This window comes from Momordica charantia, assembly GCF_013281855.1.
Source record: "Momordica charantia cultivar OHB3-1 chromosome 2 unlocalized genomic scaffold, Mcharantia_2.0 BLBB01000002.1, whole genome shotgun sequence".
Taxonomy (NCBI): domain Eukaryota; kingdom Viridiplantae; phylum Streptophyta; class Magnoliopsida; order Cucurbitales; family Cucurbitaceae; genus Momordica; species Momordica charantia.
In genome coordinates, this window is record NW_028275160.1 from 11,138,160 (window position 1) to 11,153,718 (window position 15,559).

The following is a 15,559-nucleotide window of genomic DNA, read 5'->3' on the forward strand; positions in this document are numbered from 1 at the left end:
GGTTCGCGTTCGATTCACACGATAGGGAACATCTTTTAGAGAAATAAAACGTTTAGAATGTACGTGTGGTGATAGAGACGACAATGGGGCTGTTTTCACTGTTGACAAATTTTCTAGAGGCAACAAACACACCATATAATTTGTGATGTTGCATCTGTTCTTGCTAGCATTTTAGCCAAATGATTTGGAGGTTCATCCCTGTTTGGCATATATATAAAAGCTCGGCCTATATATATAAAAGCTTATCCAAGGCCGCCCCTTGGCATTTCATCCCAAAGCTGAACAACATTGTACATGAGAGGATGTGCCAAACGGGTAATAGTTCAGTACAACAAGTGAGAATGAGAGAATTTGAAACTTCTTGATCAAAGACAGATATCAATTATCGTTGAGCTAGTTTAGAGAATGGAGACGTGAAAAGAAAATTGATGATGGAATGATGTGGGGTCCCTACCTAATGCTTTCCCAAGCTTTATATATTTCATTCATCAATGAAATCCCAGTTTCTCCTAACAAAATCAACAAAATCAAAACCCAGCAAATGTCCGAAAAGTAGGAGGTTATTATGGACGAAGTAGCAGTACTAACTGCTCTAACTCTTGTAACACTGCGACGCGGTGTTGTACAGCTTACTATTACTGGAACATAAATGTGCAATCTAACAACATTCAGTTGAACACTCAATCAGTTATAATCTCTTGAACGAAAAAATATATATAAAGCAAAATGAACTGTTCTTAGCTCGACAACAAAACGACGCAACTTACATGTCAAGCTCAGTTCCTACTGAATGTCCAATGCTCCAACTGAAGGTAGTACTTGAACTAAAGCACCCCGTATCCTAACCAAAAGCTTTGGATGTGATATGCCATCATGGAAAGCTTCGCTCGTGTGTTCGTAAATAGGCCATTCGCATCTAAGGATTTCCTGTAGGCTGGAAAAGATTACAAACATTTTTTACTTCAACGATCACACCTTTTTAATGATCTGGACAACATCTTCATCTTCAAGCTCATGTTCCTGTGTCCAAAAGAACCATTCTCTCAATTCTCTTGTATGAATGATACAAATAGCAGCAGAACATAAAGGAAATGGACTGACCTTTCCCACTCGTTGGGGCTTGTGCTTGACACTTGATCCCCAAACCAAAGCACTGTACGAATTAGCAAAAGTTAGTTTATGCAGAATGAAAACCAAAAGAATATGAAACCATAAATTCTTAAACTCAGAAGCATGGAAAGAAAGCACCTTATCATTAAAAAAGATAAAAATTCCAAAAGAAAATTACTTCCGTCTTTCACGGAACTGTAAGTAACTAAAATTTTTTAGAGATTAAAAGACTAAATAATCACAACTGTCAAAGTCCAAGACTAAACTTAAAAGTTTGTAACTTAACTTGAAAAGCAATAGAAAACAGTTCTAAAGAATTAGGTTTACAAAACAATTGGAAAAGTCATCCAAACAACACCGTAAGTTAGGAATTGTATCAATGTTACTCACTACTTAAACTGCTTCAGCATGTCTTTGTGGATACGGCTGCAAAAATCCTCAACAGTCCTTCTCTTAGATGACAATATTACAGGGTCTTCATAATCTGGATTCATTCCTTTGGGCTTCGTGTAGATGCGAGTTAAATCAAGATACTCCCATACCTTATCCAGTAAACCATCTAGGTTCCATTCAAGATGAGCACTGACAAAGAGGAACAATATGAATAAGTTGTCGAGAGAAGTTTAAAGAAAATGAACCTCGATTGGTTCACTAAACCTTTTAAGAAAAAACAAAACAATATACTGTCAGTCACATGACATTAACGATGCAATCGCATGGGGTAAAAATATTAACACCATTATGCAGACTTCAAAGAGAACAAGCTGATAAGAAAGGCATAAGACATAATTTAACAATGATATTTACAGTATATGCGTATTTGTTATGCTATAATTCCCGGTAACAAACAAACTTTATTCACATGCTTTAATCGAGAAGAAACTTGAATAACACATATAGATGAAGTCCAAGGAGCAAAAAGATGAAATTGAAAAGAGATGTGAGACAATGATACATGCTCAACTGCGTGCATCAGAATTCAGATCTTCATTTTAATGATATAAATATTAAAACGATAGATCGTAATTTGCAAGGGAAGATTAACACGTACAACCGCTATGCTAAAAGTAAAAATGATATTAAGCCTGACTAATAGTTTACACCTGGCACTGAAACAATGAAAATAAGCCAAAGTAGACAGTAGACACAATATCGTGTAGAAGTGGAAACAGACTTGCAAAGCGAGAATAAGAAAGTCATATAAAGTTGCATAGATGTAAAACTTACCTCACTGGGCAGTAGTGAGGAAGTCTATCCAGAATCTCCAGCTCCTCTAGGGTAATCTGATCAATTTTGTTAACAGCGTAAATACAAGGCATGTATATTCTACTACCCTCAATCACGTCTATGAGGTCATCAGCTGTTGCGTCATATTTAAGAGTGATATCAGCATTATGGATTCTGTATTCACTACAGATTGCCTTCACCGTGTCAAGGTCCAGATGGGTATTAGCTACAGTTGACGTCAAATTAATCCCACCCTTGTCCTTTCTCCTGAAGGATAGATTAGGAGGCTCCTTGTTCAACCTGATTTCAAATACAATGTACCCAAAAATTAAATATAAAGATACAAGGAAAGTAGAACTTAAAGAAGAAGGAAGATCACTACGGTTAAACATAAACTGCTGACAGAATTTACAAGCATGAAGAAAAAATTGTAACTTTTCTAATAACACAAGTGTGGGATTTCCTTTATATTTATTCCTTTGTAAATATTAGGTGTGTATTAGTACTAGTTATGATTTTAGGTTTTTTTTTTCAGGTCACTGGATGGTCTATTTCCTAATCATAGTCTAAAATATCCAATGACATGCTGACATGTCGTTTGACATGTCTGTACAGGAGGAATTTTGATTTCCCCTGTATCAACGACATGTCGACCTCCCATCACCGATAAAAAGAAAATTATAATGGCAAATCATTACCTCTCTATTTCAGAACCTCATTGTGGGATAGTTCCCCAAGTTTTATATAAAACTTCAAAGTACCTCTCCCTCCTCCCAGCATCTTTCTTCTCCCTTCTCTCACATTTCACACTGGACACTGCTCATTAGTTATTATAAATAATATTACAATTATATATATTTTCTTTTCTTTTATTTCAAATTTATCTTCTTTAATATATATAATTTGCTATCAAATTTTTAATTTAAAACTTTTGAAACCAAAGAAAAGCTTTCAATAATTTTATTTATATTTACATATTTTTTTAATAATTGCTAATATTATTTGAATTAAGAAAAAAAAAACATTTCAATCATTTTATTGATATTTATATATCAATATTACTCATATTTTAGATACAATCATAAATAATTGTCAAAAAAACATAACTAAAGACTGTATTTGATTATAAATTATCAATAAAACATAATTAAGCAACTTTAATTTACTAATTCGAATAATTTTCATCAATCTTCATTATCTTATTCCGACATTTACATCGACATTTTCATAAGTAATCATATGTTTACACATTTGGGTTAAAACTGATCAATTATAGTCTAATTAAGCTATAATTAAAGTTTCATTTACTAATTTAAACAATTTCCATCAATTTTTATGATTTTTTCTGAAATATCTATCGACATCAACATTTCCGTAAAATCGGGACTTCGACATTTCCATCAACATTGACATTTCCGAGCCTTACTCCTAATATATAAGACACCGTAGATGATTCAAACAAAGAAGAAATATAATATTTGTTTCTTCACAAAGATTAAGTTGGTATCGGAGCATTAAAAAAACCCTAGCTACCTCTAAAAAACAGCCATATAGACCCTAGCTGCCATCCTGGAATGGCACACTCTACTTCTGGCAGTGGAACCATAATCCTTCCGGTTATTGTCACCGTCTGAGTTTGCAACCTGAGTTGTTCGTGGTTTTCGAAATCATTTGTGGTCATCTAGTAATTTGCAGATTTTCAAACTAGAAATGTATTTGGTTGATAATTCAATGAGGTTGCAATTTTGGAAACTGGTGGAGGGAAATGTCTTGTATAAGCAAAATTTGGAAGATTGACCCTTTGTGAAGCCGCCCTACATATTTACCTATCAAGTTTTCCCATCCTAGAAAAGTGGTGGTACGTTTGGAAAGAAAGCTAAAGAATTTCTTGTAGGATGGTTTTTCTGATGGAAAGGTTAGACATCCAATCAGATTGGAATGTATTGGAATGTGGTGTCTCTACCTATTGATCTTTGAAGGTTTAGGAATTGGCAATTTGAGGGAAAGAAATCGTGCACTTACAGCAAAATGGGTTTGGCAATTCTTCGATTATCCAATCAGATTCGACAAGTAGTTTCTAATATATATGGAAGTAAGGAGGATGAGTGGTTCACTATGGGAAAAAAAGGGGGAAGCAATTATGGTCCTTGGAATATAACAATGATAGAAGAGGTTGGTAGTAGAATATTCACGGTTCAAATAAGATGTTAGCTTGCTGGTTAAATTTTGGGAAGATGATTGGTAAGATTCTCAAACATTTTTGGTGAAATTTCAAAATCATTATGCCTGAGGTGGAGGAGCCCAATGATTAAAGAAGTGCACGTAGACAGTCCTCCTAGGCACCTTGCTTCTGGCACACGCCTCAATGCCTAAAACTCTGTTTATTTTTCATTCTTTTACCAAAAAACTAAGATATATTCTTTAAAAATGTTCATTTTCTCCACGATCCTTTTCAAAATATCTAATTTCTTAAACTGTTTGTTATCTTATAATTCATAATACAAATTTTTCATATATAAAAAAATTATTTACATTTTTTGATCGAGCTTAAGCCCATGACTATTGCGCTTAAATGCACCTCACATTTCGAAATACACTGGAGGAGCCTAAGATGCATTTCAAAAAAGCTAGCATTATGGGGTAGATCCTCATGGTTGGCTGCCACGAGACCCTAAAGGTAAAGCTAGAGGATGGCCATGGTTTGATATTGCCAAATCGTGCTCTTCCTTTCTTGAAGGGATGTCGTTTATAGCAAGCCAAGGTGGAAGAATTCAATTTTGGCTTGATAAGAGGAATGGTGCTACAATGTTGGCATAGGATTTTCCAGATTTTTTGGCCATCTCCCTCAAACAGAATGCTACGATAGAAGGCTGCTGGAGGGATTTGGGGTTTCAAAGAGGTCTTTTAGAATGAGAATTTGACAGCTCGGTGAGGTTGGTTCAAAGACTCAATCGTTTTCTAATAGGGGAGGGCTCAGGTAAAATAGTTTGGCCTTCGAAAAAGAGTGGCATCTTCACGATAAAATCTGCACGTATGAAACTGATGGAGACTTCTCCCAAGCTTATAAACCAAACCCCACCCCACCCCCCCCCCCACCCCCTCTTTTTTTTTTTGATAATTGGGAGTCGGAGCTTTGCTCCCCTATACCCAGGGGCACCTGTGCCTGCCCCAAGACTCGGACTTGGAACACATCAAGGGTTTTTGGTATTAAGTTCACCAGAAGAACTTGAGACCTCTAAGCCAGTACGACCAAGAGACCCCAAGTCTTTGCCAACTGGACTGCCCCTTGGGAGCACCCAAGCTTATAAACCCCTCGATCACCTTTATTTGGAAATAACTTATCTCAAAGAAGGTGAAGGTTTTTCTATGATCTCTCATGCATAGATCTCTAAATACTCACAAAAAGCTCAGAAGGAAATGCCCTAAGTGCTTGAGGGAGGCTGAATCTTTAAACCACTTGTTTCTTCCCTGTCCTTTTCTCTACAGGGGTGGCAGAGATTGTTTGGCTGTTTTGGTATATCTATTTGTATGCCCAGGAACATTGAAGACTGGATTTTAGAATGTTTTTATGGGTGGAACTTTAAAGGCAAGTCTAAAGTTTTGTGGAACTGTGCTTTTAGAGCTTTGCTATGGAGCATTTGGTTGGAAAGGAACCCTCGCTCTTTCAAAGATAAGGCTGAGTTCGGGATTTTTTTTAATAGTTTTCAGGTGTCATAGAAATACGAAATTCTTTTGTAATTACAACCTCTCAACGATATTACAAGATTGGGGAGCGTTTCTTTGATAGTTTTTGTGGAAGGGGCCTCCTCGACCCTTGTCCTTAGGTTGTTCTTTTGTCTTATCTTTTAATGAATCGTTTCTTACCCCCCAAAAAAATGTTTTATAACTATTGAATGAGCACCCTAAGAGTAATTAGCTGTTGAATTCAACGAGCATGTCGAGCTCTTTAAGTTGCAGGAAAACAAAAAATTTAGGGGCTGCAAATGATGGGAGACAATGGAATTTACATTCTTAAGATTCTCCCAGAGCAATCACTTTACTATTATTACCAAACAAAGGTGGGTAGAAACTTAGCAAAGATATTTCCTTGGCAATTTGGGAAGCTGTCGGCCATAGAAAGGTTGAAGTATTCGTTTGGACAGCTTTTCTTTTTGGCCCAACATACAATAGTAAGATTACAGAGTAGATATCCTTCTACACCCTTAAATCCCTCCTTGTTTTCATTGCTTGGAAGCATCTGAAGGAATAGACCATTTCTTCTTCCATTGTTCCTTTAGTAAGAATATTTGGGTTTCTCAGAAAAAATTCTCAAATTGTATTTGGTCAACCAGCGTCCTTTGATTGGAAATTTGATTCCATGGTTATGTCATATGTGGCCACCCTTTTAAGAGAAAAGTAACGGAACTTTGGGTCAATGCAATTAAGTCCATACTTTGGAATAGGAAAAATATTGAAGGGAGGCCCTCCAATTTAGAAAAATTAAGGGTGTGATCCTATTATGTAATTTTGATTTTGTAGATTTTATTCTTCGTAGCCTTCCACAAGTTTCCTGTTTTTAAAAACAAGTGTAGAGAATTCACTTTTTGACATCTTTACGCTCCTAAATCACAATGGATTTTTGTCATTCTCGTAATTATGATATTATCCAATCGGAGACAATCTTTGAAATCTCAAAGTTGTTAATTGACTGGGGTGGATATCTAGATTCCTTTTTCTCCTAGCATTTTATTTTAATAAAATGAAGGTGGTATATTAAGAAAAACTCAGGAAACTGAACTTGAGAACATTCAATTTTTCGCTAACGAAAGTTCCTATAACTGCAAGTTTTACTGAACAATGAAGGCTGACAAGCAATCAAAGGCAAGGCCAAAAGGTCACAATACGACCAAAAGGTGGTGCTAGAGGATATAACAATAAGCGGAAGCTAGAATGGTAACAAATGGATCAATGGAGAAGTCTGAGATTAACCATTGTGTTTTAGTAGTTTCCAACGGCACAAGTTATCCCACCTATTTTTGTCCACCTTTTTTTACCTTGTAAGCATCATATTGAGCATTAAGGTAATATCTTGGTTGACAAGGAAAGTGTTGTCCAGTGTTCCAGTCAACACCAAAAGGTCATACTCAGCAAGCTGGTTTTAAGGGACAGACTTGGTCTGGATAAAATATACATATAAAACCTTTTTGGCACACCACTCGAGATATATCACATGCTAAACTTCAAACCACCAAAAATTTACCTGATACCAAAACCCTCAAGCTCTTTCTCTATTAATCGCTTGTGCGTAATAGGCTTTATTGCATCAAGAACAATTATAATGCAATTGCATGTCCTGGCAGTGCTGATAACCTACATTGAACATGTACCATTGAAGGAATAAGTTAAGGGAGCATAGGAATGCAACAGAATGCACCTCTCCCCCCACTAGCACATAAGTTGAATCATACAAACCCATGCCATGATACAACTAATTATTCACTTTCACTTGAAAAATCTCAAATCTTGTTTTCACTCACCTTGAGATGGCAAAGAATTAAATATAATTTACTTAGGCCCCTTTAATAATCATTTTGGTTTTTGTTCTTTTTTTTTACGTTTTGGTTTTCCACTATCAAAAAACAAAAACCACATATATTTGGCATCAATTTTTTGTTTGAAAACAGAAAACCAAACATATAATAGTATAACATTATAGATTTTCTGTCTTTATAAAGAGAAATAGAGATATAAGCAAGAGTGAGAAAAATATGTTAAAGAGAAGAACAGAAAAATTATAGAGACGATTTCAGAAATTTTTTAGCAAGAAAATTGAGAAAGAGAGAACTTTAGAGAGAAAATTTAAAGAGAAAGTTTAGAGAGAAAAAAGTTAAGAGGGATGGATATGTTAGAGAGCAAAAAATTAGTTAGTTATAAAGAAAAAAAATTTTAACCAGACACAAACTTCTAGGAAATAATAAAAAGAAAATAAAATGTCCAACAGATACAAACTTCAAACAGAGAGAAAGGAAGATAAATTTTAGAGAAAAGTTACAAAAATAGAGAGGTCAGGGAAAGAAAAATAAGTTAGAATGAGAAAGAGAAGTTACAGAGGAATGGAAATAGAGAGAGATATATTAGAGAGAAAGGTTTTAGAGATAAAAGTTATAGAAAGAGAGAGATAAAAGTTAGAGAGAGAAAGATAACTTAGTGAGTAAAAGAGATTAGAAAATTAAATTTTGAAAAGAGAGAATCTAGAGAGAGGAAAAAGAACATTAAAATGAGGGGAAAACTTTGAGAGAGACATAAATTTGAGAGCAGAAAAGTTTGGAAGAAAGAGATATGTCAGGGAGAAAGGTAAGTTCATGAGAGATAGTTACAGAGATAATACGTTAAAAAGGAGAAAGATTTTTTTGAACAAGGACGAGCATCTCATTATATCAAATTTATCTCTGTTTACGTTTTACCTGCCTTCCTCTTCCCTTTCCGTCCTTCGCACCCTCGATAATACCAGGGAGATCCAGTAACTGCCATTCAAAGCAATATACAATTTCAATTCAGAAATGATTTTACAGAAATGGAAAAAAAGTAACCATAAAATAAAGAAACTACAGACAAAAATTATCATATGAGAAGGAAAATGAGTTCTAATATTAACCCTCGTTGCTAAATAGAAGTGAAGTAATAAAGCACATGAAAATGGCAGGAATCTGAAAGAATGACAGCACCTGAATTTTAGCTCCTCTGTACCCAATTACACCAGGGATGCAAGTTAGAGTAGTGAATTCATATGAAGCAACCTGTAAAGATACCAATTTGTGAGACTTCACAAAATGCCGCAACCTAAACTTTTAGGACTTTTAATTATATATACACAAACATACAAGCATACACATGCATGCATAAATTGTAAATATTCTAATTAAATACCCCATACAAGCACACATACGTACATGCATGCATAAATTATAAATACACACATATTTTTCCCCTTTTTTACAGCATACCCATACGCAAGAGGAAGCTCCAAAAAACAAAAAAGCTGAAGAAAAGCATTTTGTTAATCAGAAGTAGAATAATTTTCATAATTCTCACAAGTATAAAAGAAGACACAGCATCCTTACATTAAACCATAATAAGACTACAAATACGAATGCGGGAAAACTAATTCCATTTAAATCATCTTGCTAATATCTTAATCTGAGCTTGAAGATTGCAATGTAAAGGATTGTCGCCTACACTCAAGTATAAACATCAGATCTCAAGATGATAGAACAAGGACCATACTATGGTCATTGAAAAATCTCTAATGGCACTCTTATTTTTTGCCCTGGTTCAATCAATATGTTAAGATTCTGGTGGCTCATTCTGAAATTTATTTTTTTTTTTTGAACAAAAACGAATTTTTCATTGATGAAATGAAAAGGAACAAAAATTGTTCAAGGATACAAACTCGCGAAGGAGTGAAAGGAAAACATAAAATTTAAAAGATACAAATACATAAATCGAAAGCATAAAACAGAGACCAAATAAGCCAGCTAAACAGAAAAAATAAAAGCATCCCAATTACTAAATATAAGAGAAGGGGAGTAGTGTGAGAATGGCTCGGAAATGGAACACCAGTGAGATGTGAGATGCTTTGAGCTTGGCAGATGAAAGGCAATCGATTAAAGATCTACGTTTACTCTTAAAAATCCGCATATTCCTCTCAAACCATATTTCCGAAAGAAAACTCTTTAATGGCATTAATCCACAGAATTCGCACCATAGGACAACTGTAGGTGGCTCATTCTGAATTTATTCCTCTATGGCTCAGGTGTGTCTTTAAATCTCTCGAAAACAGCGCTTATTGGTCTAAGTTTTAGCACTTTGGAGGTGGATTCCACTGCTAGCTCTCTTGGGTGTAAAATGGAGATGTTTCCTTTCAACTATCTAGGCTTCCCCTCAGCGGTAATCAAAATTTGGCTGGTTTTTGGAAGCCTATGGCAGAAATACAAAGGAAGAAATTAGATAAGTTGAGAAGTCTACTCATCTTGCAAGGAGGTCGTAGATAAGCTGAAAAACAATTCCTAAGGTTCTCTATGTTTAAAGCTGATAATGGGGAAAGAGTTCGTTTTTGCTTCCTCCTTCCCAGACATTTATGCAGTCACATCAAAGAAAGGTGCCTAATAGCTTCTTGTTGGAATGCTTCCAATTAGTCTTGAGATTTGGGTCTCCATAGAGGCCTTTTTGATAGAGAAGTTAGGCCTTCACACAAAGAATTGAGTGCTGTAAAGTTGGGGTGGGTCAAGATAGATTGAATTGGAACTTGGACACTCGCGACTCTTTCACTTGTAAGTTCTATTTCCTCGAGTCTTTCCCCTCAAGCAGCAGTTTTCAAGCTCCTCTTATCAAAGCTATGTGGAACTTCAAGATTCCTAGGAAGGTCAAGTTCTTTCTTTGGACCCTTTGCTATAGAAGCCTAAACACCTCGGATAGAATTCAAAGAAAGCTTCCAAATTGGTCCATCTCGCCTTGCATTTGCAGGATGTGTTATGGGGCAGAAGAGTCTTTGAACCATCTCTTCATTCTATGCTCGTTCGCAAGGAATTGGTGGTATTGCCTTATGGGTTTTTTAATGTTCCGAGCTGCCTTCCTAATTGTATTGATAGCTGGTTGACTGAAGGATTGTTTGGTTTGCGATTTAAGAACAAGGCGAAAGTGCTTTGAAGTTATGTCTTTACTTTAGGGCTATTTTGTGACTGCTTTGGAAAGAAAGAAACAACCATGTTCTTTATGATTCTTTTTCTAGAGAGGTTTTTTTGTGCGGCAATGTATGGCATGTTTCTTCTGGGTGGTGTTCGAGCCACAAGGATTTCTTTTGTAATTTTAGTCTCCTCAAGATTTTGTATGAATGGAAGGCATTGATTTAGTTTGTTTTGAGGGTGACATCCACCCCTGCCCCTACGCTGTCCACCACCTTTTTCTTTTCGAATGACTTGTTCCATATTTCTTATTAAAATAAATAAATAAACAAAAAAAATCCTCTAATGCATTATTGGACCAGCAGCTTCTGGAACGTGACCAAGCTCTACAGGATCTCACGATCCACTTTTTTTTTTTAAACGAAACGATTTCATTGATATAATGAAAAAAGGAGGGAGAGATGATTACAAAAAAGAATGAGAACCCACAGGCGGGTTACAAAAAAGCTCTCCAATTTGTCGGATCTCATGATCCACTTAAATCAAGCTCATACCCGTATGAAGAAATTTGTGTACATTCATAATTTTCTTTCAATCAAAGCCAATTGGAATGCCTTCTTGTAAACCTTTTGGCTTGGGTATCAGTTGATGCATTGTTCCCCATTTCTTTGTTTTCTTTTTTTAAAGTAAACATAAGTTTTCATTAATGAAATGAAAAGTTACAGCAGAATTTGTGCCTTAGCTTTTGGTGCATAGTTTCCTTGTTTCTTATTTTAGAATGGAAAAAAACAACTACTCCACTAACATATTGGATTAGAGAATTTGAACCTTAATTGTAGTGTAAGAAAGGAAAATAAGATATCCACCTGGTAGGCCAACCAAGGTTACCAAAAAAAAAAAAAAAAAAAAAAGAACAAAACAAAACGAAATAAACTGCATTAGTGATCATTAAAGAAAAGATGCTATTACCAAAACCTTTGATAAATAGCTCCAGCTAAAACTATTTAGAACAATTGAGGCCCCATGACAATAGAACAATAACAGGTTTCAAAACTCACATCACTGCAGATAGGTAATATTATCTAGACACACTAAGTAAATTAGATTCAATGAATTTAAAAAGTCGCAATGTTTTTAATTAAAAAAAAAATTATAACATCACAGAAAGCAAAATTTTCTGAGGATAACTCTATGTAAGTGCCATTAGAATATTGAAATCTCAATCATACAACACTGAAACTGTGAAGTGATAATAAGAGATATAATATCAAAATATTTTCTTATACCTCTGAAAAAGTACCAGTCAATTTATTTAGTAGTGTAGATTTTCCGACTGAAGGGAAACCAACCAAACCAACTCTTGCATCACCACTTTTGGTGACATCAAATCCTTCACCAGCACCACCACCTCCTTTTGACGCAGGTGCAATGAGTTCCCTCCGTAACTTTGCAAGTTTAGCCTGTTAGACCACAAGTGTCTTGAGAGTTTGTTAGGATCCCAATTACAAGAAAGTAACAATGTAACTATATTGCAATATAAGATGAAATTACAATATCAATGGCCTTTTGAGAGGGTTATCTCTCTCTCAAGTTCCTTATACTAGACTATTCCCAAAAGATTGCCCCTTCTCTCCATGCTACATCTATTTATATATCCAACTTACCCCTAACTAAATACCACAATGCCCCCACTAATATACTAATTATATTCCCAACATACCCTTATTAGTAGTCTCACAGAGTTTTTAAGAGAATAATACTATATAGCATTAGGACCAACCGTTAAGCTAATTATAACTGGAAAAGAATAGAACTATTAAGCCACAAGTGTCTTGAGAGTTTTGAAGGGAATACTACTGCATAGCATTAGGACCAACTGTTAAGCACTTAAGCTAATCATAACTGGAAAGAATGGAACAATTTAGCCTTGATTACACCATCTTACATCACATGTGCAAATGTAAGGACAAACTATCAAACCATTAATCCCATCAAAATTAACTCTTGCCAAAATAATGAGAAAAACATAATATCTTCTGTCCACAAAAACAAATAAAAAATAATAACAAGGGAACATTGTTTCATAAATTAGTGAATTAAATGCGTGCTCAGGATTATTTGATCTCATAATTTCCATGAGCCATAAGAGAAACCTTTGGAGTTTCCTGCCTTTCAACTATATACATTTACTCAAAAGTTATACTATAAATCTAACAAGGCTTCGTAAATACTAGCAGAATGAAATGAAGGACCTTCTGCTGATATAAACAATGACACTAAATCATCAACATTTTTTAGAACTCTATCTTTATGTTGTTTAGACAATAAAAAATCACCACAAAGATATATGTACCTTGAGCAAGCCCAGGTGATGAGCAGTAGCTTTGTTCTTCTGAGTCCTCGCCATCTGCACAGCCAATGAAGTACATAATTTTCCATTTTAATCAACCATCAGTCTCATGCATGATGCAACAGTACTAGCACAAGAATCATTTCATTTTCACAACTCCAGAACTTCCAAGCACATTGTCAATAAATATAATGATCAAATAATTATCAAAATTGATTACTAATTCTTCGCCAAATCTCCAGAGTCATTTGGTTAGTTACTACTGAAGTATATGTATAATGCGGACCAAAGATATTTCAAAACATTTCTGAGAATGGAGTCCTAAACAAATACATAAATAAGACCATCTGCTTAGTTCCAAAGAAAGCCAGGGTAAAGACATCTATGGACATTGGTTTAGTAACTATATATAATAGACTTCGAAAATGTTGATGGCCAGGTGGATAGATGTTGTCCTCGTCAAGAAGGCTCTGACTCTGGCTAGATTTCGAGCTGCATTCTTAACTCAACTCTCCTGTTTTCCTAATAGAAAACCTAGAGGTTATAATTGTCACACCAAGAAGACTATGGGAAGGGTTCCCCTTTCTTGTCACTCTTGTAGTTTAGCTGACGTTTTGAGCAAATCTTCAGTAAAATATGTTATAATGGGTGCTGGAGGGTTTTAGGGTTAATAGAGAGAGAATTAACCTAAGCCATCTACCATTTGGAAATGATATTCTGATTTTCAGTGAGGAGGTAATGTGAACCAATCATTCACAAAGTAAGAGGATGATTATTTAGAAACCCATTACAATATATAATCCTAACAGCTATTAACCAGTAGTTGATAACTAGCAGTAACACTAATCGTAAAGTAACTAGGTAAATACATAAATAACACCCATTACATAGATACCTCATATACCTCATATATGCTACATCATAAAATTCTTAATGTTAAAGTTCCAAACAGCCACCGCTGATAAAGAGCACTAACCCCATACTAAAGAGCACTAACCCCATACTATTCTACTGTCGGTCCATAAACCATATTTGAAAGGGAAAAGCCAACATAATGACTTATATGGACTAATAATCATAAACTCCTCTTCTGAAACGTAAGGAGAATCAATGTTGTTGGTGCTACAGTCAGTATCTTCCTCATTATCAGAAAAATCTTGTTCCAATGTTCGTTGCTCCACATGGACGTGGGTTGAGTTTATGGATCCATATGAAATAGACTTTAAAACTTATTTCTCATCAGTCTTGGCTTTTTTACATGGATCTCAGCTGGATTGGTTTTTTGTAAACTTAATAACATGTAGAGAGGACTTCTCGTTACCTTGTTCTTCTCTTTTGCTCTACATTTTGAGTAATGAAAACTATTGTTTCCAAACTTAAAAGAATCAAATTCCCGACCACTACACACAACCATGGCAATAACATAGTTGCATCAATTCTCTTGATTTTTAACATTCAAAAGCTGATGGATTGTAGACTACAATCTCTATGACTAATATCTTTATTATTATTTGAGCTATGAAACCGAGAAGCACACAAGGATATCTCCGTAAAATTCTTAATGTTAGAGTTCCAAACAGCCAGCGCTGATAATTTAGAACAATATAAGCAACTTCGAAATGATTTCAACATTTGTATTATCGTTGAACAATTAGGAGAAAATAAATGGTAATTCAATCCATTTCCAACGATTACTAAGCAAGAAAACAAATCAAAATAGTGCTCGTAGGCTCAGCAGTTGAGGGTAAAACTAAGATCATAGAATGATTGAGAATACGCACATACCTCATCTTCGATATCCTTGATTTTCTGCATAACAGTCGCCATTGTGGCAGTTCAGAGAGAAATTTTTCCAGATAAACGTGGAACAGCAATTCTTCCGCCTTCCAGACGATTCTGTACGTGACGCCGAAGAACTGCGCGATGAAAGTGCAGGAGTTTATAAGAGCAGATGTCTGATTCATCTCAGGCCTGACGGATGGGCCGCTAGTTGGGCCTCAATCGATGGGCTTTTCATCCGCAATAACCCTAAAATATTAATTGTTTTTTTTCCAGATACCTAAAAATATTAATTGTTAAATATTTATACATAATAGTAAGAAATACGCGCATCGCACGTGAAATTTATAGTTTTATTTTAAAGTATTTTTTTATACCTTAAAATTAACTTTTTAAAAGTAGAAGACATTAGTTTTAATATTTTATTCTTATT

At 35.1% G+C, this 15,559-nt stretch overlaps 1 protein-coding gene across 1 annotated transcript; it reads right to left on the reverse strand.

Moving 5' to 3' along the window:
* Nucleotides 1-425: 425 nt before the first annotated feature.
* On the reverse strand, nt 426-15,289 carry LOC111024382 (GTP-binding protein-like protein). Its single transcript, XM_022302054.2, has 10 exons — nt 15,133-15,289; nt 13,351-13,404; nt 12,284-12,457; nt 9,042-9,113; nt 8,781-8,840; nt 7,577-7,686; nt 2,338-2,637; nt 1,501-1,692; nt 1,102-1,153; nt 426-1,020 (listed from the first exon to the last, which is right to left on the reverse strand). The coding sequence occupies exons 1-10, from the start codon at nt 15,172-15,174 to the stop codon at nt 970-972; spliced, it is 1,107 nt and encodes a 368-aa protein (XP_022157746.1). The 5' UTR covers nt 15,175-15,289; the 3' UTR covers nt 426-969.
* Nucleotides 15,290-15,559: the final 270 nt, after the last annotated feature.

Coding starts and splice junctions, on each gene's coding strand:
- LOC111024382 (XM_022302054.2), bottom strand. CDS start 15,174: ATGGCGACTGTTATGCAGAAAATCAAGGATATCGAAGATGAG. Junction 13,405..15,132: donor TCAAGGATATCGAAGATGAG/GTATGTGCGTAT, acceptor TTGGCTGTGCAG/ATGGCGAGGACTCAGAAGAA. Junction 1,021..1,101: donor AGCCCCAACGAGTGGGAAAG/GTCAGTCCATTT, acceptor TTTTGGACACAG/GAACATGAGCTTGAAGATGA.